Source organism: Diabrotica undecimpunctata, chromosome 7 (assembly GCF_040954645.1).
Source record: "Diabrotica undecimpunctata isolate CICGRU chromosome 7, icDiaUnde3, whole genome shotgun sequence".
NCBI classification, from domain to species: Eukaryota; Metazoa; Arthropoda; class Insecta; order Coleoptera; family Chrysomelidae; genus Diabrotica; species Diabrotica undecimpunctata.
Window position 1 is genome coordinate 49,547,928 of NC_092809.1, and position 24,669 is coordinate 49,572,596.

The following is a 24,669-nucleotide window of genomic DNA, read 5'->3' on the forward strand; positions in this document are numbered from 1 at the left end:
TTTTTGAACTAGTGAGCTATATCCGGAAAAATACGCTGAATAACCTCCATCCAGCAAATTAAAATAATAAATTTACTTGACAATTACACTGAGAAGGTAAAATGATAATTGTAAACGTTACCACTACGCTCGATATTTCATTATCATCATTCTGGCCCTACATCAGCCAAGCACGTATTCGCATATTTCTCATATCTTCATCGATGTTATCAAGGAATGTTGTTCTGGGTCTTTCTCTTCTTCTCTGACCAATGGGTCTATCAAATACCGCTTTTCTAGCTGTGTCATTTTGTTCCATCCGCATTACATGCCCTATCCACCTCATACGTCCTATCTTGCTCGCTCGATGCTCGATGCATAAACAGTAATAATGGCAGAAAACTGTGTAGAGCTTTCGGAGTAAGAGATACAGGAGGCCGAATTCGTTCTCATCCCAACTTCTTGCTGTTTACTGGCTGAGAAGTGACACTGGTGGACGCGTGACGGGGATAACTGATCTAGTGATAATTGATCAGTTATCGAAAAGCCTTGAAATAATTAATTTACTAATGTGGCTATTAAAACATAGTTGTTAGTGATAGAAGGGTGAAAATTAAGAGTTGTATTGTTTAATGCCACGCCAAAAAAAATAAACATAAAAAATGTATCGGGTGAATCACCCTTATCACTTAGGGGAATGAAAAATATATTACGACCTATTCTCAGGCCTACCGAATCATCATCATCATCATCATTGGTGCTACAGCCCTACAGAGCCTCGACCTTCTCAAGTCTATTACGCCAGTCAGTTCTATCCATTGCCACCTGTTGCCAGTTTGCTACGCCTATTTTTCTACCATCTTCATCTACATCATCCCTCCATCTGAGTTTTGGCCTACCCCTACTTCTACTTCCCACAGGTTGTGATATAAGGATTCTTCTAGGAGGATTGTTCTGCTGTGGTCTTGCCAGGTGTCGTGCCCATCTTAGTCTTCCTATTTTTATAAGGGATACTACGTCTTTACCACCAAATATATAGTTATATCTGTGATATATCTCGTAGTTGTACCTCCTTCTCCAAACACCATTTTCACAGATGCCACCGAATATTCTTCTCAGGATCCTTCGTTCAAATATAAGCAGGAGGTTTTCATCTGCCTTGGAAATGGTCCATGTCTCCGACCCATATGTCAACACTGGTTGTATAAGGGTTTTATATATGATTATTTTTGTTTTTTGGCTTAAGTTTCTGCTTCTCATATGTCTACTCAGTTCAAAATAGCATTTGTTTGCTAGGATTATTCTTCGATTGATTTATTCCGTCATGACGTTCTACTTGGTGATCAGGGAGCCTAAGTATGTGAATTTGTCCACCACTTCAAATGTAGAGTTATCAAAGGCCGATGTTTCTGGCTCTATTGTTGGGTGTTGATGCCATTATCTTAGTTTCTTCCTCATTTACTTGCAGGTCCATATTTTTTTAGGCGTTTGACAAGATGGTATACATTTCTTCTAACTTGCGTGTTGTGCGGGCAACTAAGTCAACATCATCTGCATATGCCAAAATTTGGGATGATCTATTAAAAATGTTTCCTCTGTTGTCTATTTGGATATCCCTGACCGCCTTTTCCAGAGCGTTATTGAAAAGGAGACACGCCAGCGCATCTCCCTGTCGCAGCCTTTCAAATGCCTGTGATTGTTCGCCCTGTATTTCGACTTTGCAAACAACTTTAGGCATTGTAGCCTTAACCAATCTTATCAGTTTATCGGGGATGTGGAATTCATCCATGACTTCGTACAATTTATTTCTTAGGACACTATCATAGGCCGATTTAAAATCTACGAAAAGATGGCATGTGTCGATATTGAATTCATTGGTTTTTCCCAGTATTTGCCTTAGCACAAAGATCTGGTCTGTTGTTGATCGACTAGGCCTAAAACCACTTTGATATTCGCCAAGAAGCTCCTCTGAATATGCACTCAGGCGACCATATAAAATACTCGAAAATATTTTGTATGCTGTATTAAGGAGGGTTATTCCCCTATAGTTTCTACATTTCAATTGATCACCCTTTTTGTGTAGCGGGCAAACGATCTCAATACACCACTCTTCCGGGATTTCTTCCTCATTCCAGGCTCTCAGTATGATTTTATATATATGATTAGTCAGAGTAGCACCTCCACATTTAATAAGTTCAGCGGGTATACCATCACTTCCTACCGAATATACAAGGCTACCGAATATACCTATAGAATTTCATAAAAATTGGTTAAGCCGTTTCGGAGGAGCATGGCGACTACCTTTGTGACATTATTATTGGTATTAAAAAAAATTGTTTAATGCCACATCATACAAAATAAAAGTAAAAAATTTTGTCCAAAAAAATAAAAAATGTTTGTGTGTTCTAAAAATTAAATTGACAATTCCTTTCAGATTGATCGTCAAAGAACTACCATCAGTAACCTACAAGAAGCACTAGTTGCTGCAAAAAATGAACTCGATAATACCAAACAGAAACACGACGATAATGTGAGTGTTGGATGGGCGTCACGATGGTTTGGCCTGCCTGAAACAAAGCCCACGAACAATAACGAAAAACCAGTGCATGATATTTGACGTCCATTGTTTAATTTAATATGTTTTTTTAATTTATTAACATTTAGTATTAGAAGCAACTCCCAGTTTTTAACTAATAACATTGCAAAGTAAGAGAAACGAATTATTAGTGATTAGTTCAGCATGATTTAGTCTACATAGATTGGCATTTTTATGTTTCAATTCAATTATCAGAAAAATGAGTAACTATAAAAGTTAAAAAATTGTGAAAATTTAAAATTTCACTCATTTTGTTGTTTACTAATCTACCTCTTAATATACAAAAACTATGTTGTTTATTTGTTACCGCTTCTATTAATTATTTTTGAGTTGTCAAATTAGCCGCAAATGTTCCTAGCGATTATTATTTATTTAAACTTATTTGATTTTTAAGTTTTTAACGTATTTTTTAATTTTAATAACACCAATTATAGTGTTCTAAGAAATTGGAATTAGTAAAAATGTTTCTTCTCAGTGTAATCACTTATGTCTCAGAAAGATGGGAGACATAACAATACTGCGAAACCTATTCGAATTATTTTTAACTTTTTCCTAATTTTTCATCATTATCTTTGTTTTTATACTTATGCGAGGTTGACTTCCCTCCTTTTATGATTTTTGTACGATTTTTAGATTGAGTAAAATACCGATAGAAGGCGATAAAAAAATTTAAATATTGTTTAAATTTTTTTTTGTTTCCTGTGATATTTATATGGAATTATGTGCGAGTAAGATTAATATAAACTTAATACAAGTATACGCTCCTACAAGTAACAGTACAGACAACGAAATTAATGAATTTTACCATGTATTAAAGCAAGCACTAAATAACACAAAAAAACACGAAATTTGTGTAATTATGGGAGACTTCAACGCTAAAGTAGGAGAAGACATAACTCCCGGAGTTACTGGAGGATTCGGTCTTGGGGAAAGAAACGAAAGAGGTGATAGATTGGTGGAGTTCTGCCAAGAGGAAAACTTTGTTATCACCAACACATGTTTTAAACAACCAAAAAGACGTCTCTATACATGGATATCACCGAGAGATGGCCATGGTAGTGTAATGCGTAACCAAATAGATTATATCATGATTAACAATAGATTTCGAAACTCATGTAAATGTACTAAGACATATCCAAGTGCCGACGCAGCCACCGATCACAATTTACTGGCATCTAGAATCAACCTAAAATTAAAGACAATCAAAAAGCCTTCCATTACAAAGAAATACGATAGACAAAAACTAAAAGAAGAAGAATTTAAACATCACTTTGAACAGACAATGAATGAAAAAATTCGAGACAACATCACACAAGTATACAATATACCAACAGTCGAAGAAAGATGGGATAACATAAAGAATGGTATCATCGATACAGCAACGCAAAGTGAAACTGTCACCCATTATAAAAAGCAAGCGTGGATGAAAGATGAAATAATCGAAATGATGGACGAAAGAAGACAGCTTAAAAATAGAAATAACTCAGAGTATAAACGAAAGCATAATCTGATTCGAAGAAAAATCAGGGAAGCCAAAGAGTTATGGATGCGAGCAAAATGTGAGGAATTAGAAGAATTGCAACGAAAACATGACGAATCTAACACACATAAGAAAATAAAAGAAGTTACAGTACACAAAAGAAATACACCCATAACATTAACGAATAATGAAGGTCATGCACTATCCCTAGAAGACGAAGTAATGGAGGAATGGGAAAACTACATTAAAGCATTATTTAAGGATGATCGAGGATCACTACCTAACTTAAGTGCAAATACAGGACCATCAATCTTAAACGCTGAAGTGGAAAAAGACATACACCAAGCCAAAAACAACAAAGCCAGTGGACCAGATCAAATATACAGCGAATGGCTAAAATTACTCTCAAATGACAATATAAAAGAACTCACTGTACTTTTCAATCAAATATATGATACCAGTGAAATTCCATCGGACTGGCTAAAATCGATCTTTATTCCTCTACCTAAGAAACCAAACGTTAAGAAATGTAGCGATTGTAGACTCATTAGTTTAATGAGCCATGCCGTTAAAATACTGTTGCATATTCTTCTAAACCGAATTAACAACAAGTGCGAAGAAATAATTAGTCAAGAGCAGTTCGGGTTCCGGAGATGCCTTGGAACTAGAGAAGCACTATTTTCTATGCAAACACTCCTTCAACGATGTTAGGAGGTAAGAAAACCCGTATATATGTGCTTCATTGATTTTGAAAAGGCATTTGATCGCGTCAGCATACCAGACTAATTACCGCCTTGCAGAGCATCCAACTAGATGAGAAAGACATCAAACTTATTGCCAAACTTTACTGGAACCAAACAGCCATTATTAATACCAACAACAGAGAATCAAAGCCAATCAGTATTGAACGAGGCGTAAGACAAGGCTGTATACTATCTCCCACCCTCTTTAACGTGTATTCTGAGAATCGATTTAGGGAAGCTTTAAAAGATCAAAAAGGAATTATCATAGGAGGAGAAATAATTAACAATATACGGTACGCCGACGATACTGTGATTCTAGCTGAAAACATCGACGATCTGCAGGAGCTAATCAATAGAGTTGACAACATGGAATGCACAAATTGGGGACTGTCGATAAATATCGATAAAGCTAAATACATGGTGACCAGTAAAGTGGATATCGGCGCAACCCAACTGATATTAAACCAACAACCGCTGCAGAGAGTTCAGAGATTCAAATACCTTGGATGTTGGATTACCCAAAATCTAGATCCATCCTTCGAAATTCGATGTAGAATTGAACAGGCAAGAAACTAATTTCAAAAATTCAAGCCTCTATTATCCAATAACTCATTAAATTTGGAAATCCGTGAAAAGTTTACAAGATGTTACGTGTGGTCTGTACTTTTGTATGGATGTGAAACTTGGACTTTAAACGCCGATATCATGAATAAAATCCAGGCGTTTGAGATGTGGTTGTATCGAAGGATACTAAAAATTCCATGGATTAGCAGAACTAGAAACGAAGAAGTTCTTCGAAGAATGGGACATCAACGAACTCTATTAAATATTATTAAGAGGCGTAAACTAACTTGAGGGAATGGTACGGATGCACATCAATTGAACTATTCAGAGCAGCAGCATCTAAGATTAGAATAGCCATGATGATTGCCAACCTCCGTCGCGAAGATGGCACGTGAAGAAGAAAAAGAAACTAGAATATCTTGGACATATAATCAGAGGACCAAGATATGAGTTCCTTCGGCTAATTCTCAACGGTAAAATCGAAGGAAAGAAATGGATAGGACGGAAGAAACTCTCTTGGTTGAGGAATTTGCGGCAGTGGACAGGTTTGACAGCGGACCAATTGCTACACGTAGCGCAAGACCGAGATCAGTATAAAAATATTATAAGCATGGTAGTCGCCGACGTTCCGTAGGGATATGGCACTCTAAGAAGAAGATGTGCGAGTGGTTTTAAGTTAGATAATCTCCTGGCCGAAAAATAATCATTTTTATTATACGAGTGTATTTTTAAATCATAATATTACTTTCTCTCCTGTTGTCAATTGTACTATATGAGATTATCTAAATAACAATGAAAATGAAGGTAATGAAATAGAAACTAACATAGATCAGCTTCCGGAAGACTTAAATATTGTGTTGGTAGGAGATAAGAAATCTAAATTAAAATATTGTATTGTTTTTATATATGTGGATTTTTTATTCGGAAAATTGTTTAAAAACTGAAGTGTTTAGATTGTATTCAATGATTATTTAAACTACCTCTTCTTAGAATGAGGTCTCCCTGATAATACCGAGGTTGGCAATCATAATGATTTTTATTTTTGGACTTACTGCTCTAAACAAACCAAAATCCGATCATTTTTATGCTTGTGTTGGGGAATTTAGAAGGTTAGTAGATTTAAAAAATAATGGTGTGTTAGTGATTATCACAACCCGATAATATGCATAGGTGACGATCGCATAAAACGCGTGAAAACTTTTAAATACCTTGGCTCCACAATCAATGACCAATCGGATCTACAACAAGAGATAAAAACCCGAATACAAATGGCAAGACAAGCTTTTGTGAAATTCAGACCGCTCCTATGTAATCAAAACCTAAATTTCGAAATACGCTACAGAATGGTCAAGTGCTACATATGGTCCATCTTGCTTTATGGCATGGAAACGTGGACTTTGAAAAAAACATCTATCAACAAACTTGAAGCATTTGAAATGTGGTCATTGAGAAGAATGATGCGCATACCTTGGGTGGATAGAGTTCGAAACGATGACGTCCTTAAGAGAGCCGGCGTGGAAAGAGAACTCTTTGAATTAATTAAAAAACGCAAGATTGGTTACCTTGGGCACATATTGAGAGGAGCAATATATGAAATACCACAGTTAATCCTATAAGGGAAGATCGAAGGTAGGAGAGGAGCCGGCCGCAAACAATTATCCTGGTTAAGGAATATTAAAGAATGGACAGGAATACACAATACAGGCGAGCTGTGTCACGCCGCCAAGAACAGAATTCTAGTAATGAGATAGTCGCCTACGCACTGTGGTGTATGGCATGTTAAGAAGAAGAAAAAGTGATTATCACAAAAGACACTTTTCACAATGGCATTGTTCTGTCTGTAGTAAATAACCTTCCTTCAGGTAATGTTTTCTCTTTATGTACTGAAGTAGTAGAATTCAGTTGTCACCTTATCAAGCTCATTACGATGGTTAGCCATGAATGCCTTAGGTTTAAGCTTATAAAACTTTAAGTTGATAAAGAAAGTCTCAAACTGCATTATTCCATGATAAAAATCATAAATGAAGCATAAACATAAACGAGATCTTTTTAAATTTTCTTATATGCTGCCAAGTGTAATTTTCAAATACTTGCCCCCTTATTTTTATTCTGTCGAAATAGCGTTAGTCGGCTTCAATTTTGTCTTAATACGATCATAGGGAGTTCGACCTCTAGGTTATTTAATAGAACTTTGTGAAAATGCCAACATTAATCTAAAACCTATTCCTACTTCCTGTTTTGCTTTTGACCCATCCGTATAGAACGTTAGGACAGCTCTTGTGATTTGTACGTTGTTTTTTGTGTCAATTCAGATAACATTTAGTTTCAGTTCGAAATTTTGTTTTCGAGATAAAATGTTTGTGGGAATCTTCGTGAATTGCGCTAGCTTAACTCATTAAGGGCGTAGAACTCATTTTTTTCTTTTTAAGACGAATATTTTTGGACATTATGAAATCAAATACAAGGAAAACCCCGATATTATTTTCAAATTTTTCTTTTATGTTGTGGTAAATATTACTACCAGAATCACCGGTAAAAAAAATTTCTAGCTCTACATCCACACACCTCTTATTGAGCAATGACCAATGAGATTGTTTATCTTCTGATTCTTATTTAAACTACAGTTAGCACATCTACATGGTTCTGGTTATTATATACTTCTGACTCTAAGTCGCTGTCAGATGAATATATGTAAGATTTTGTCTTCTTACTTTGAGGTTGAACTAGTAAGAATAACATTCTTACAACATGCGATTCCTCAATTCATTTATGTATTCACGGGAAATGATTGTCAAGTTTGTAAAAAAATTAGGTTAGATGTGTTGGCAATGTTGAATAGATTAAAATAACTTTTTTATGTTGGCAAAACTTTTTTATACGCGAGTCGTGTGGTGTCTAACTTTACCAAAGATTCTTTGCAACAGTACTGTTCGTGCGACACTTAAACAGTTAAAGGAGCTTCCTAGAGCGGTCCTTCTTACATGTATATCCAAAGTAGGAAGGTCAAGCATTACCTCATAAAACTTACGTGGGGGAGATTACAGTGGCGGCTGGTGTGGTAAAATTTTGGGTAGGCCAAGCCAGCAAATTACATATAGCTATGTGTAATCAGTGACGGATCCAGAGGGAGGGGTCACGGGGTCACGACCCCCCCCCCCTCCCTAACTAATTTTTTAATGATTTCTCTGTTCATTTTAACTTCTGCGTTGTATCTAATTTTTGAGATTTTTGATTTTTCATCTAGCAAATCGCGAATAGAAAACGCCCTCTTCTGTACATCCTTAAAGGACAGGAAATTACTTAAATGTTCCTTGCAACTGGAATATTTTTTTTAAGGAGGCAGACATATTTTTTAAATCAAAGTATCCTTTACAGTTCTATACACATTTCTTATTAGAAAATTTCAAACACGGCCAACAATATAGTCTGTTTTTCGTAATACTTCCAGACAACCATTTGTAGACATCATACCAAGAGAAATTAAAAGTACGCACCTTTTTCCCATCTTTTTGGTCAATACGCAATGTTGGAGTAGACCTTTCATTCATAATAATTTTTTTTCTACCAATTTCAGTTCTTCTAGATAATGGCGATTCCAATAGTGAAATAACAATGTCCAAACACTCACTATAAACATTACTATTACTGCAACCTGTTAAAGCGCCATAAAAACTCATTTTTATGTATCAGTTATAAAACAATCTCATATATAAGTTTCATACACTCAGGCGATATAGAAATCACGCAAATGTGATTTTTTTCTTCGAATTTTACGAATTTTTTAAAATTTATTTGGGCAACCGTGTACTTGTTTGCAATTGTGTTGTTTGTTTAAAAATATGTTACAATTATAGATTATGTTACATATTTTTTTATCATAATTTAAAAGAAAATTTATATTACAATTCGATAATTACGTTACAAGTGACAACGATTGTCGTCGTAGGCCCGATCGTCTGGTGCCTAAACAGCAAGCGTAAACACGACTATATAAATCGTTGTCCGGCAAGCTGCTTACTTCAAACGCTTTTTGTATGGGGATCTTATGTGAGCTAGGTCGGCCAGTTCCGGTCGGGCCTATTAATGATATTTAAAATGCCTACGATTCGATGCTTTCTGTGGTAATATAATAATATAGTTGTTTTATCGGACGCTAATGTATTGAGTGATTTAGTACATTTAAAAGTTATTTACATGTATTAATATAATTTTAAAGCTCTTAAAATTATTGGGTAGGCCCGGCCTATCCTGCCTACCTTCAAAAGCCGCCACTGGGAGATTAATGTAAGACTAATATAGTTCTGAAACTGGAGTATAATGTAAGCCTAGCTGTCATATTTAGCTTAGAGCTATGCCAAGTGAAAGTGGCCTTCGTTGAGATCTTATTTTTTTTTTAACATTTAGAAACATTTTTATAAATTCCGATTCTAGTGCAATAACAATTTTCTTGACAGTTTTTTTTAGAATGTATTTATTTTTTACAAAATATATTTTCGATTTTGATTTTGACTTTTTTGTTATCTACTATTGTCTGCATGTGTCCACCAGAAAGTAGAGAACATAGTAAGTGCATGTAAGTGAAATACTTCGTTGTTTTTACTGCTTTATGTAATGATTTTATTTTAGGTAATTGATCATCAAAAGATGGTAGAAAAACTTCTTCAAGTAATGTCTGAAAACGAATTGGAAAAGGATGATCTAAGGAATCAGGTAATTTTTTATTTTCTAATATTACTTAAGACTTAAAAACTGTAATAATTGTTTTATTTTGCTTTAAGGTGTATATAAATTTATGAAAATTTATTCAATGTTAAGTTAGACTTGTTGCAAACCCTCATGAACGTTGAAAATACGCATTCCCAAAACAAATGAATCCTAAAATCATTGACTCCTAAATGTTAATTTTATTTTGAATATTGAAGTTATATTAAAATTTTAATTTCATACTAAATTACACGACAGGGCGGATCTCCACTTAGTGTAAAGTATAGCTCACATGAACTGCAAAATTTTACGTTTGATTTCTGAATTCGATAGCAAAAATTAATATGATTACATATAAATTATAAATAATTTATGACAAAACCTATTAATAAGATAGTTTATTTTAAAATAGGGAACCTATTTTGTATAAGAAATAGAGAAGAATAATAGTGAAAAGATAACTCTTCACAATAATCTTAATGTAAAACATTTACAATTTATTTAAATATTTACATTGCACAAATTTTTATCGTAATTAAACCTTTGGATGTCCCACCTTGCAACACACACCACAACACCAGCAACCTCAGAATATTGAAGCTCAACCAATTCCCACACAGTATGCAATAAATAATAGCCAACACCACCATAGAAGATCATCAACTAGCGATGAAGAATTCTTAGGATTTGATGAGAGCGAGCAAAATAAAGAAAATCCTTGGCAAGTAGTCAAAAAAACCTTGAAAAGAAGAAAAGTAGATGTTACCAATAGACCATCAGAGACAGTAACAAATAACAAATATAGTTCTCTAATACTCCCAGACCAAGAGGAAGAAGAATCTACTAAAACTAACGAAAACGCAAATAAAACATCAAAACCACCTCCAGTATACGTCTACGGAGTAATTAAATTCATTGAAATGATAAAACAAATAGATCTAATAGCAGAAAACACACAATACATCACAAAATCCTTAGCAGATAACACGGTAAAGATAAGTTGCGATACACAAGACACATATAGGAAAATAATAAAATACATGAGGGACAAAAATGTAGTACACCATACTTATCAACCTAAAGAAGAGTGTGCCTATAGAATAGTCATCAAACACCTACACCATACGACGGACATCGAAGAAATAAAAACTGAATTAGCAAAAAATGGACATAAGGTTAGAAACGCGGTGAATTGCATAAGTAGAACAACGAAACAACCTTTAAATATATTCTTCGTCGACTTAGAACCAGCAGAAAACAACAAAGACATTTACAAACTGACAAATCTTCAAAATAGAGCTATACAAGTGGAACCTCCAAAAATAACAAAAGGGATCACCCAATGCATGAGATGTCAGCAATATGGCCACTCAAGATCATACTGCAACAGACCATTTGTGTGCGTCAAATGTGGTGGAGAATACAATACGTCAGCCTGCAAAAAAAGTAAAGATACCCCTGCTAGATGTGCCTTATGTGATGGTGCTCATCCAGCCAACTACAAAGGATGCCAATTCTATCATAACTTACTTAAGCCAAACAATGCCAACAATCGTACAAATATTCAACAAAACGCTAACAATACAACAACTAGACTTAACAAAACAACAACTCAAAAACATGTTCCAACATTTACTACAACAAAACAGCATGGTCCTAAACATGCTGACAACGCTTATATCTACAATTCAATAGCTTCAATAAAATAGCAGAGTGGAATGCCAATGGACTTCCAAAGCACAAAAATGAGGTTGAGTTATTTCTACTACACAAGGAAATTGACATTCTGTTAATAAGTGAAAGCCATTTCACAAGTCAAACTTACTTCAAGATATCTCACTACACAACCTATTCCTCAAACCACCCAGACAATACAGCCCACGCTGGATCAGCTATTCTGATAAAAAATGCTATTAAACATGCAGAACTACCAAAGTATGCTGAAAATTGCTTGCAAGCTACAGTTATCAAAGTCAGTATGAGGTCTTACAAACTAACAGTCGCAGCAGTCTATTGTCCACCCCGATACAACTTAAAGAAAGAAGACTTCAAACACTTCTTCGAAACTCTAGGACATAAATTTATTGCAGGGTGAGACTTCAACAGCAAACATATATTATTTGGATCTCGTCTCACAACAACTAAAGGCAGAGAACTAGTAAGCTTAATACACGAAAACAACTACCACCCTTTGTCAACAGGCTCTCCTACATACTGGCCAACGGATCCAAACAAAACACTTGATCTGCTGGATCTATTTATCACTCAGGGCATCTCTCCTAGTTACATGGAGGTCATGCCGAACTATGATCTCTCATCTGACCACTCCCCAATTATAGCAACCATCAGCAGCTTTATAGTCTACAAAACGGCCAAACCAAGGCTTCACACTGGGAGAACTAACTGGGAAAAATACCGCAGCAAATTAGAAGAAGATATTAGTCTACAAGTAAGCCTCAAAACAACAAGAGAGATAGACGAACCATTAACGGCTTTAAACAACACTCTTATAGAGGCTGTACAAAATGCTACACCTGCGAACAATACATGTAGCAAAGCCCAATACATCCCAGCTGAAATTAAAAAGTTGGTAGCTAAAAAAAGGAAAGCTATGACTAAATGGCACCAAACCCATGCCCCAGCAAACAAGACTACATTAAACAGGCTAAGCAATCAACTAAAATCCAAACTTAAAGAGGCACAAGAACTGTCATTTACAAACTACATAACAAATCTAAACCGGTACGATAACTCAATATGGAAACCGATCAAAAACTCCAAAAAACCCAAGACTCCGGTACCTCCAATTAGAAACAGAACAGGGACCAACACTAGAGTGGGCCAGAAGTGATGAAGAAAAAACAACGCTATTTGCCGAGCACCTAGCTCAAGTATTTACTCCCAACAACGACGCTCCAGATATTGAAATTGAAAGGGACATTAATAACATTCCAGAGAACATACCAGTAATCAGACCACTAACCAAAAATGAAGTTCAACAAGAAATCCAATATTTAAACATTAGAAAAACTCCTAGGCTGGACAAAATAACACCCAAGATGATGAAGGAACTACCAGATAAAGGAATCATACTGATTACTCTCATCTTCAATGCTATTCTACGATTAAACTACTGGCCAAAGCTCTTTAAAACCGCTGAAATAATACTAATCCTAAAAGCAGGAAAAAATCTAAACGAGGTTTCATCATATAGGCCAATAAACCTACTACCAGTCGTATCCAAAATATTTGAAAGGTTACTGTTACAAAAAATTAACTCAGACCCCAATACGGAAATATGGATACCCAACCACCAATTTGGCTTTCGAAAAAACACTCGACAATATAGCAGGTTCATAGAATAGTACACACCATAAATTCTGCAATGGAAGGCAAACACTGCTGCACAGCTGCTTTTCTAGATGTTAGTCAAGCCTTTGATAAGGTTTGGCACACAGGTCTAATTTTCAAAATCAAGAAATATTTACCCATCACGTACCTGAAACTGTTAAAATCCTATCTGAGTGGGAGAGAATTCCGAACAAGAGTGAATGAAAGTAATTCCAATAATTTTCCTATAAAATCTGGTGTTCCACAGGGCAGCGTTCTTGGACCAATATTATATGTGCTATACACAGCAGATCTACCCTCCACTAATGAAACCATCACTGGCACGTTTGCAGATGATGCTGTCATCCTTGCAGCCGACGAAAATCCAATTATAGCATCTAACATTCTACAGGTACAACTGAATGAAATCGAGACATGGTCTTACAAGTGGAGAATTAAAATGAATGAAACAAAATCAGTCCAAGTGACTTTTACCTTGAGAAGAGACTCGTGTCCTTCAGTTTCACTTAACAATATCCAATTTCCCCAATCCTCTAGCACTAAATACCTAGGAATACATCTTGACTCAAAACTCACCTGGAAAGAATATATTCTTAAGAAGCGGAAACAAATTGACGTAAGAATGAAAAATCTAAACTGGTTAATAGGCAGGAAATCGAAACTGAGCCTTGAAAACAAAATCCTTGTATACAAAACCGTCATAAAACCTATTTGGACGTATGGAATCCAACTCTGGGGATGTGCGACCAAGTCAAACACCATAATTTAAAGATGCCAATCAAAAATACTCCGAACGATAGCTGATGCACCTTGGCATGTGTCAAACCTAGCACTTCATGAAGACCTAAGAATCCCGTTCGTACAGGATGTAATCACTAAATACAGCACGAAGCACCATGAAGCACTGGAATCGCATAGTAACCCCTTACTCCAACCTCTGCTAGAACACCAAGCCAATAGGAGACTCAAAAGGAATTGGCCAGCTGACCTGAAAACCGGTTAAAGTGGTCTTGTCACTGGAGAAGACCTCACCACGCCAACAGGAGCCCCTTGCTCCGCAGCCAGCAAATTAGCTTATAGAACTTTATTTGTGTTTCGATTGCTAAAGATTGTGTCATAATAAAAAAAATTAAACCTTTGAAGAGCTGAAAAAAATCTTAAAGGAGAAATAAATAACAAATCAGCGTGTGATAGAAAAAGAATAGAATGTTGAAATTGATCAAAATATATTTGCATTTATAGGTTGTTGTCGTCATCGTCGTCGCTATTAGATAGTTTTGTTTCAGGCTCGCTATCGTCTTCTAACTTTATGATAAATTCATTCTCTTCATCCATAATGAATTCGCAGCTGAAATACTTATCTTCAGTGTTTTCAATATGCCTACAATTATTTTTTTCATATTGCTGGTGTGATTTAATTTAGCCTGGTGTTTGGAATTGGAAGGTAAATTGAGAAGAAGTTTTTCTTTCAAACATTTCGTATAATTCTGATGATTCATGTCATGATAATCAGTTTTTAGTCGGATTTGAAAATGAGAGCAGCGTTTTCCACAAATCTCTTACCACTACAATGTAAAATAATCAGTCGTTATCGTTTAGATACAGAAGATTTTAAGCTCATGTTTGGTTCATCATCCTAACCTTACGGAACTGTGTGAGAACTATGTATGTAAGTTTCATTATCTATTATTAAATAATTTGAAATTACTTATAATGTTATAATATAAATATCTTACTTTCAGATTTGTATTTTTTGAGTTTCCTTAGAAATTCTGTTTTTTTTTGGCCCTTTTGTCAATTTTCTCCATAAAAGTTTTCTGTTGTCTTTTTTCCACGTAAATGCTAATTTATTCACAATTTTTCTAAGTAGATAGTTTACCAGTTACAATTCCTCTGTTTTTATTACCAGTTACAATTCCTCCGTTTTTAACAGGATTGTAAATAGCATTCATGGTAGGCCTTCTTTTGTAGATATTAGCAAATGTATACATGATTTTTCTTATAATGTATTTCTCGTATGAATTAACCGATAACTTAAGGCTTGCAAATGCTTCTTTTCGGTAAACCAGTTTATGGCTTGTTTTCACTGTTTTCCTTTATTAACCTCTTTACTTTCTGAGACACCAGTTGCTTGGACTACATAAAGAAGTTGTACAATATCCCAAATCTTTTCCCCTTTCATAAATACATAAACGTAAAGATAATTTGCCTCCCTTGGCTATATACCACTTATTTATTACTTGTCCTTTAAAACCACTTAATTTTAGTTTATAGATAAGATATTAAATATCAGTTATGTTTAAGGAAAAACAGTTTACAAATCTTAAAATAAACATAACTTCTTACATATTTAGTATCTCAATATAAAGTCTTACAAACGACTGTTAGCAGAAAAACAATAAATGCTCTATATTTCAATAATTAAAAACCTAATTCGATTCTGTTTGCTGTGAAAATGCTCAGCAGATAATTAAATTATCATAGCAGATAAACAAATTATCATTTCATTTTACGACGAAACAAAATTTAAAAAACAGATATCAAAAGAAAAACTGACATAATAATGCAAATGATAATTACTAAACCATAATTTACACTTTTATTACAGATTAGCATAGTGGCAGAAAAATACCAACAACTTCAAGAACTAAATTTTAACGTAGAAGTTGATCATTACAATAGTCTGCAAGATGTTGAAGGACTAGATCACCAACTATTTAAGTATCAGTGTTTACTAAAGAGTACAGAGGTATTTATAATGCTAATTTTTGTTGCTTGGCTTGTAGTGCTTGCTTAAATTGCAATTTAACGAAACGTATCTTTAAAAACTTGTTAAATTTTGATCTAAAACCACCGGTGTTACTTTTTCTTTCTTCAGTTTTTACACTTTTTACATAAAAGTTTTAATTATATAACATTTTTTATATCGTCACCGAATGTACAAACTTCCAATATGAAATGTCTAATTGGAACAGGGGTTTTTACACTAAAAGGAGCATTCTTGAAGGACGAATCATTGACCTAGTGAAGAAGCTAGGAAATCTGTTTATCTATACAGGGTGAGTCATAACTATTGGGACATAGACTAAGGACAGGTTATTTGGACCAAAATATGGCTATTGGGCCAAATATGCCTTAATAAAATGTTGCTGAGAAAAAAGATACAGGGTGTTAAAGTTAATTTTTGTTTTTCGTTTTTTGCTAATAGTTTCCCTGTATATTTATAAATTGCTATCAAAATTGGCACAGAGGCATAATCTTAGACAAGAAATAGTATTTTATTTACAATTTTACGTTTTGTCATAGAGGGCGCCACGTGGATCAGTCCTAATGATCAAATTGAGTCTAAACTTTTTCTGATGAAACTTTTTAGTAATTTTTATTAGAAAATATGACGTAAACATCATTTTTACGTAAAATTGGTACTCTTGTTTAAACATGATAATTTCAACCGTTTTCTGTAAAAACGCAGTCGAACTGCTTAGAGTCTTAAAAAAGGATTTCAAATATTATTTCATTTATGAAAAGTATGCTTTGGACTGTCAGATAATTGTTGTTGGTAAATGTCATTTGTTCAGAGTAAATTATTTTTGATGTGACAGTGTAGTGTAATGTTGCATTTTTTTAAAGTAATCATTACTTTTTTTGATTGAAATGCCTCGTCACAATCATTTTACTAATGAAGAAATGCGAGATATGATTTGCGTATACGCACAAGAAAATTTTTGCGGTCGCTCGGCAGCCAGAAGGTATGGAATGTTATACGCAAACAGAAGGCAACCAAATCACAAAACTTTTGCGTAGATTATATCGTAGTTTAGGTGAAACTGGGTCATTTCACACTAAAAATCGGGGTTGTCGACCGAAACAAATCACCCCTAATCAAGAAGATGAACTTTTGGTTCGAGTAGATGAAAATCCTGAAATAAGTTCACGACATCTATCAGCAGCAACAGGAGTAAGTCAGTCGTCTATTGTTAGAATTCTAAAAAAGAGAACCTCCATCCTTATCACTTCACTCCTGTTCAAAATTTACTTCCAACAGATCTTCCACGACGGTTACAGTTTTGCCAACGTATTCTGAATAAACATCGCAATGACAGACACTTTATTAAGAATATTATGTTCACCGACGAAGCAACTTTTACCAGACGAGGGGTTTTTAATTGGCGAAATAGTCATTATTGGGAAGAAGAAAACCCGCATGCTATTAAAGCTAGACATTTTCAGCATGAGTTTAAATTGAATATTTGGTGTAGCATTATAGGCGGCCAACTACTAGGGCCTTATGTTCTTCCTCCGAATTTAAATGGAGATTCTTATTTATTATTTTTGGAAAATACTCTTAGTGATATTTTAGATGATCTGTCACTGGATTTAAGAAGAAAAATGTGGTTTATGCAGGATGGAGCGCCACCTCATTTTTCGTTAGCTGTTAGAAATCATCTTAATGACGTATTTCCTCAACGATGGATTGGCAGAGGCAGTGATTTTCAATGGCCACCAAGAAGTCCTGAGTACAACCCGCTAGATTTTTATTTTTGGGGACATATGAAGTCCTTAGTTTATGCCAATGAAATTAATACACGAGACGAACTTTGGAGATACATTCAAAATGCAGCTAATCTTATAAGGGGACAGAATAATATTTTTTTTAACGTCCGAAAATCCTTTATAAAAAGAATTAGAAAAGGCATAGAAATCGGAGGAGACCATGTAGAACATTTAGTTTGAGTTTTTGTGAATTCTTTTAAGTTAAAGTGTGTTTAGTTTTGATTTATCGTCAAAACGGAAACCTTACGTTAGTTGAAACTTTGTTTATTAGTTTGGTATTTGATAGTGGAATTGTAAATAAAATACTATTTCTTGTCTAAGATTATGCCTCTCTGCCAATTTTGATAGCAATTTATAAATATACAGGGAAACTATTAGCAAAAAAGGAAAAACAAAAATTAACTTTAACACCCTGTATCTTTTTTCTCAGCAACATTTTATTAAGTCATATTTGGCCCAATAGCCATATTTTGGTCCAAATAACCTGTCCTTAGTCTATGTCCCAATAGTTATGACTCACCCTGTATAGAGAGCTAATACCGTCAAATGGTACTTTAAAACAAGAAGTAACCAGTGTATTAAAACAAAAAATAAAGTTGACATCAAGCAAATAGGAAATTACTGACGAGAACTGGTCGAGAATTAAAGAAATTAAAGATCGTTCAAGAAACAAAATTGAGTGCAGTAAAAATAGGACAAATCAGACAGAGTTGTGCTATTGAGAATTAACTCAAGTCTAAAACTGACCAAAAAACATCATCATCAGTTGGCGCTACAGCCCTTCGTGAGCCTTGGTCTGCTTCAAAACATTCTTCCATCCTTCCCTATCGAGTGTCTGTCTTCTCCAGCCCCTCACTCCAATCTCCCTCAGATCTTCCTGTACATCGTCCAGATATCTGAGTTTAGGTCGCCCCCTTCTTCTTCTTCCGACCGGCCTGTTTAGCATAGTTGACCAAAAAACATGAACTTACTATTATCATGGGCGATTTCAATGCCAAAATAGGACAAGGTACAGTCGAGAATGTAGTGGGGTCATATGGTCTTGGCATAAGAAACGAAAGAGGAGAAAGACTGATCGGATTCTGCCAAGAGACGGATATGGATGTAACGAATACACTTTTTAAATTACACCCAAGAAGGCTTTACACATGGAAAGTATCCGGTGATACCCCAGGGATAATCATAAGAAACCAAATTGATTTTATAAACACAAATAAAAGGTTTAGAAGTTCTATCACCTCAACAAAAACATATCCAAGCGCAGATGTCTTCTCAGATCATAGTCTATTGGTTGCAACTATCAACATACGACTCTAAATAATTCATAAGAAAATGAGGCCCAAGATAGATATAAGACTACTAAAAGAAAATGGCATCCAGAAAAAAGTAAAAACAGATATTAATAACAGTGGAACGAAATGAAGACATCTATTACCACAAAAGAGCACAAAGAACAAAGTCTCAACGGCGTAGGATTTCTGGTTTCTAAGAAACATGCTAATAAAATAGAACAATATGTGCGAATCTCAGAAAGAATTGCAATGATTGTGATGAATATAAATCACCCTAAAAATCATTCAAGTGTACGCCCCAACTTCAACACACCCCGATGAAGAGATAGATGAGTTCTACGAGAAAATAATAGAAACCAACACGAACTATCACAGCACTTAAACACTTATAATAGGAGATTTCAACGCTAAGATTGGACAACGACTAGAAGAAAGCGAAAACTATATTGGTGAATTCGGCTATGGTGTTAGAAATGAGAGAGGAGAAACCCTGGTTAACTTCCTACATAGCAACAAATATTTCGTAATGAACACATTTTATAAGAAAAAACCGCAAAGAAAGTGGACGTGGTTATCACCAGACGGAAAAACAAGGAACGAAATCGATTACATCATGTGTAACAAGAAAGGTATCGTAGAAGATGTAACAGTAATAAATAATGTCTCTGGGTAGTGATCACAGAATGGTTAGAGCTAAACTAAGGATTAAGTATAGCAAACGTAGAATTAACTTTAATAACACGATACAAATAGACACAGAAAAGCTAAAAGTCGATAAAGAAAAATATGCCAGCAAATTAAAAACCGCCCAAGCACTGAATCTAGAACAACTCAGCGTTAATAAAATTAACTCAGTTATAACAAAAGAACTATTGAATGCTAGCTCAGAAGTAGCAACCCGCCATAACAACAAAAAATCCAAAATAAGTGCAGAATCGAAGAATATGCTGAAACAAGGAAAAGAGCTCCTGTCACTAAACAAAAGAAATACCATAGAATACAAAGAACTTAATCGAGCCATACGAAAACAGATAAAAGACGATATTAAAAAACATCAACAAGAACATGTAGAAAGAGTGATAGAGAAAAATCGAAGTCTGAAATATACCAAACCGAAATTAGTAAAGAAAAATATTATAACTATGAAAAATCAACAAGGCCAACTAGAAACAAGCAAAGCTCAGATATCAAACATAGTTGAAAACTTCTATACTGAGTTATACCGCTCAAGAAACGATCCCCCCGACTCTTCAAATCAAAATCTGAAAAGACAAATAACAAACGTAAATTCTGAAGTAATGCCCGAAATAAGCGAAGTAGAAATAGAAAATGCAATTAAAGAATTGAAAAGAAATAAAGCACCGGGTAGTGATGGAATTCTGGCAGAAATGTTGAAAGAAGGCGGAGAAGAAGACATCAGGTACCTAAAAATACTTTTTAATAAATGCCTATTTGAAGGAAACATACCAAAGGAATGGAATACTGCTAACACAATATTAATACACAAAAAAGGGGACAATACAGATCTGAAAAATTATCGTCCAATATCACTACTATCACAACTTTATAAAACATTCACAAAAATAATTACAAATAGATTGACAACAAAGTTCGATGTATATCAACCAGTAGAGCAAGCCGGATTTAGAAAAGGGTTCAGTACATGTGACCATCTTCACACACTAAAGGTCCTAATAGAAAAAGTTAACGAATACAATTTACCAATCTGTTTAGCATTTATAGACTACGAGAAAGCTTTTGACAGCATAGAATTATGGGCTATTGAGGAAGCACTGGTCAACAGCAGAATATATTCTAGATATAGGATATTAATACATAATATATATCAACACGCTGAAATGGTAGTCACGATGGATAACGGAATGAAAACGAGGCCAATAAAAATCAACCGAGGAGTAAGACAGGGAGACACCATATCTCCAAAACTATTTACTGCCGCACTTGAAGACATCTTTAAATCACTAAATTGGGAAACGAAGGGACTGTCGATAAACGGAAAGTATTTAAACCATCTAAGATATGCAGATGACGTAGTACTAATAGCCGACAGCTGGAAAGAACTGAAGACGATGATCGATGAGCTTCATACGGAATCCATAAAAAAAGGACTGAAAATGAATCTGAGTAAAACTAAGCTAATGTCGAATAAAGATGATCAACCGACGATAACCATCCAAGGAACAAAAGTGGAACATGTAGAAGAATACATATATCTGGGTCAGAATATCAAGGTAAACAAAGAAAACCAAACTACCGAAATAAGCAGACGAGTAAGAATGGGATGGGCCGCATTTGGAAAACTCTCATACATACTGAAAGACAAAAAGATACCCCAAGTGTTCGATTCTTGTATCCTTCCCGTTTTCACTTATGGAGCTCAAACCTGGACATTCACAAAAAAGAACATGGACAAGATTCGAAAAACTCAGTGAGCCATGGAACGACAGATGCTTGGTATCTCACTAATAGATCGGCAAACGAACGAAGCAATCCGGAACAAAACAAAAATAAAGGACGCCGCGAAACAAGCAGCTAAATTAAAATGGAAATGGGCTGGACACAACGAACGTCTCGAAGATGGTAGATGGAACAAAGAAGTCGGAAACTGGTGACCGTACGATGCGAAGAGACCAAGAGGAAAACCTCAAATGCGTTGGAGCGACGATATCAAAAGAGTCGCAGGACCAATGTGGAAACGCCTAGCACACAACAGGGATGAATGGCGAGAAATGGGAGAGGCCTTTCGACAATTCGGATAGAAAAAGGGCTATAAAAAAATTACCACAATTTCGCATGAATATCTAAAATCAAAAAGAGAAAAGAAGCAAGAATGGATAACAGATAAAATATTGCAGATGATAGAAGAGCGAGAAAAATTAAAAGGTAGAAATGACAACGAATACAAAAAGTGGTATAAGACTATACTAAGTGAGATCAAAGGAGCAAAAGAAGCATGGCTGACGGAGAAATATATGGAAATTGAAACACTACAACGCAAACATGACGATTTCCATATGCACAAAAAAATTAAAGAGGTACAGAACACCAGAAAACAACGCAATACAGGCATAGTTGTAGACATTGAAGGCCAGATTTTGACTACCATTGAAGATAAATTACGAAGATGGAAAGAGTATATGCAAGAATTATTTGAAGATGCAGCACGTCTGAAATAAACAATCCCTACGGCCCAAAAATAACAAATGAAGAAATAACTATGGCCATTAAGCGGATTAAAGATGGGAAATCACCAGGACCTGATGAGGTGCATGGTGAAATTTTAAAGCTATTAGAGGCACACCAAATCACAGCTCTTACGAAGCTAGTCAACAACATCTACGAGACTGGTTATTTACCAAAAGACTGGCTACTATCAATATTTATTCCACTTCCTAAAAAAGCCAACGCTAGAAAATGTGAAGAACATAGATTAATTAGTTTGATGAGCCATGTACTTAAAGTACTCCTTCCTTACTATCATTCACTCGCTTATATACACCAAATTAGAACACCTGAGTGAAGTTCAATTTGGATTCAGAGCAGGACTGCACTGCTCTGAGGGAAGCACTTTTTAGTTAGCAAGTTCTAATACAGAGAGCCAGGGATGTCATAGGAAGTATATAAAGTCCCACATAGGAAACTAATCGATATCCTAAAAACATCAAGACTCTGTGGTAAGGATATAAGACTGATCTCAAACTTCCAACAAAAAGCAACAGTCCGATTAGAAAAGCAACAGTGCGAGATCTTCATAGTCGAAAAAGTAGTAGTAGTAGACAGGGTTGCATATTGTCACCGGCATTATTTAACATATATTTTGAAAACATCTTTAGAGAGGCCTTGGACGAATCAGAAGATGAGATTGCTGTAAATGGCCAACTTATAAACAATATTAGATATGCAGACGATACATTGTTGCTGGCAGATAGTGCGCAGGGGCTCCAAAGGATGATGGATAACGTTGTAGAAACATGTAACAAATACGGCCTAAAACTAAATTACAAGAAGACAAAAATAATGATCATTAGTAAGAACACCAACATAAACGCCCAAATTACAATAGGCGATACACCGTTAGAAAGAGTAGAAAAAATATGCTATTTGGGCTGCAATATTAAGGATACTTGGGATCGCAGTTTCGAAATAAAAACTCGTATTGAAAAAGCCAGAAGCTCTTTCAACAGCCTTAGGAAGATTCTCTGCAACCTATCTTTAGTATCAATATGCGCATAAGAATTCTTAGATGTTACGTCTTTAGTGTCCTCCTTTATGGAGTAGAAAGCTGGAGCCTTACAGAAGATGTCATAAAACTATTAGAGGCATTTGAAATGTGGTGCTACCGACGTATGTTGTGGGTCTCATATATACACTACACAAGTAATATAACTATTCTCAAGAGACTAAGAAAAGACAAAGAAATTATTAACAGTGTAAAGAACAGAAAATTGGCTTACTTCGGCCACATCATGCTTAATAATAAATACCGACTTTTACAGTTGATTCTACAAGGCAAGATTGAGGGTAAGAGAGGCCCTGGACGTAGGCTCTTTCTATATCTTGGCTGGCTCATCTTAGGAAGTGGATTGGTCTAACGTCAACTGATTTATTTCTAGCTTCTGTGAATAGAATAAGATGGGGAAATGTGGTCGCCAACATCTCTACAAGATAGGCACATTTAGAAGAAGAAAAACAGGAAGAAAACAAGGGTGAATGCCATAAGAAATACTGAGACTCACGGACTAAAAAACAGAAGTCATAATTAAAGATAAAAACGAATACAAGAGGATTTACGCAATAATTAGGCAGAAGAAAATACATGCGAAAACACAATCTCATAGAAAAGACTAGTAATGAAATTTAACACTATGAAGATAAACACGATACAGTCACATTCAGAAGAAATTAAAAGAAATCACCGGAAATTACTATCCCGAAGTTTAGAAGACAAAAACAGACACCGAATATTAGATATTAATGGACAGTTAAAAGAATGGAAAAACGACATTTCTGAAATATTTGAAGATGAAAGATTACAACACTATAAAACAATTGCCATAACAGGTCCATAATATATAGAAAGTGAGGTTACATGGGCAATCTTCTTATTACTATGCCGTCTTAACGAAGGTTGGCGACCACTTGTTTAAACGCTTATATCGAAATATCTGTTCGACATTAAGGTTAGTCAAATCTCTGATATTCCTCAGCCAAGATTTCTTCTTTCTTCCCAAGCCTGTTCTTCCCTCTACTCTTCCTTGCACGGTACATGGCCAATACAACCGGCAAAAAATGGAAAAACACTTGGCCCCGATTAAGTGAGTGCTGAAATACTGCTGTACTATAGAAAATAAAGTGTTTGGGAGAAAATAGATAAGAAAAAGGTTA

The 24,669-nt window shown here is 35.1% G+C and overlaps 1 protein-coding gene across 13 annotated transcripts in view; it reads left to right on the top strand.

Annotated features, from left to right (window-relative positions):
• Positions 1–24,669, top strand: part of LOC140445304 (uncharacterized) — a 162,383-nt gene that overhangs the window by 100,542 nt on the left and 37,172 nt on the right. For 11 of the 13 annotated variants that reach the window (XM_072537262.1, XM_072537261.1, XM_072537259.1 and 8 more), the window contains 3 exons: positions 2,414–2,509; positions 9,989–10,072; positions 16,026–16,166. The exons of the other annotated variants lie outside the window; for them this stretch is intronic. In XM_072537262.1, coding sequence (XP_072393363.1) covers positions 2,414–2,509; positions 9,989–10,072; positions 16,026–16,166 — 321 coding nt within the window. The remainder of the gene's footprint in view (positions 1–2,413; positions 2,510–9,988; positions 10,073–16,025; positions 16,167–24,669) is intronic. 13 annotated transcript variants of the gene reach the window in all.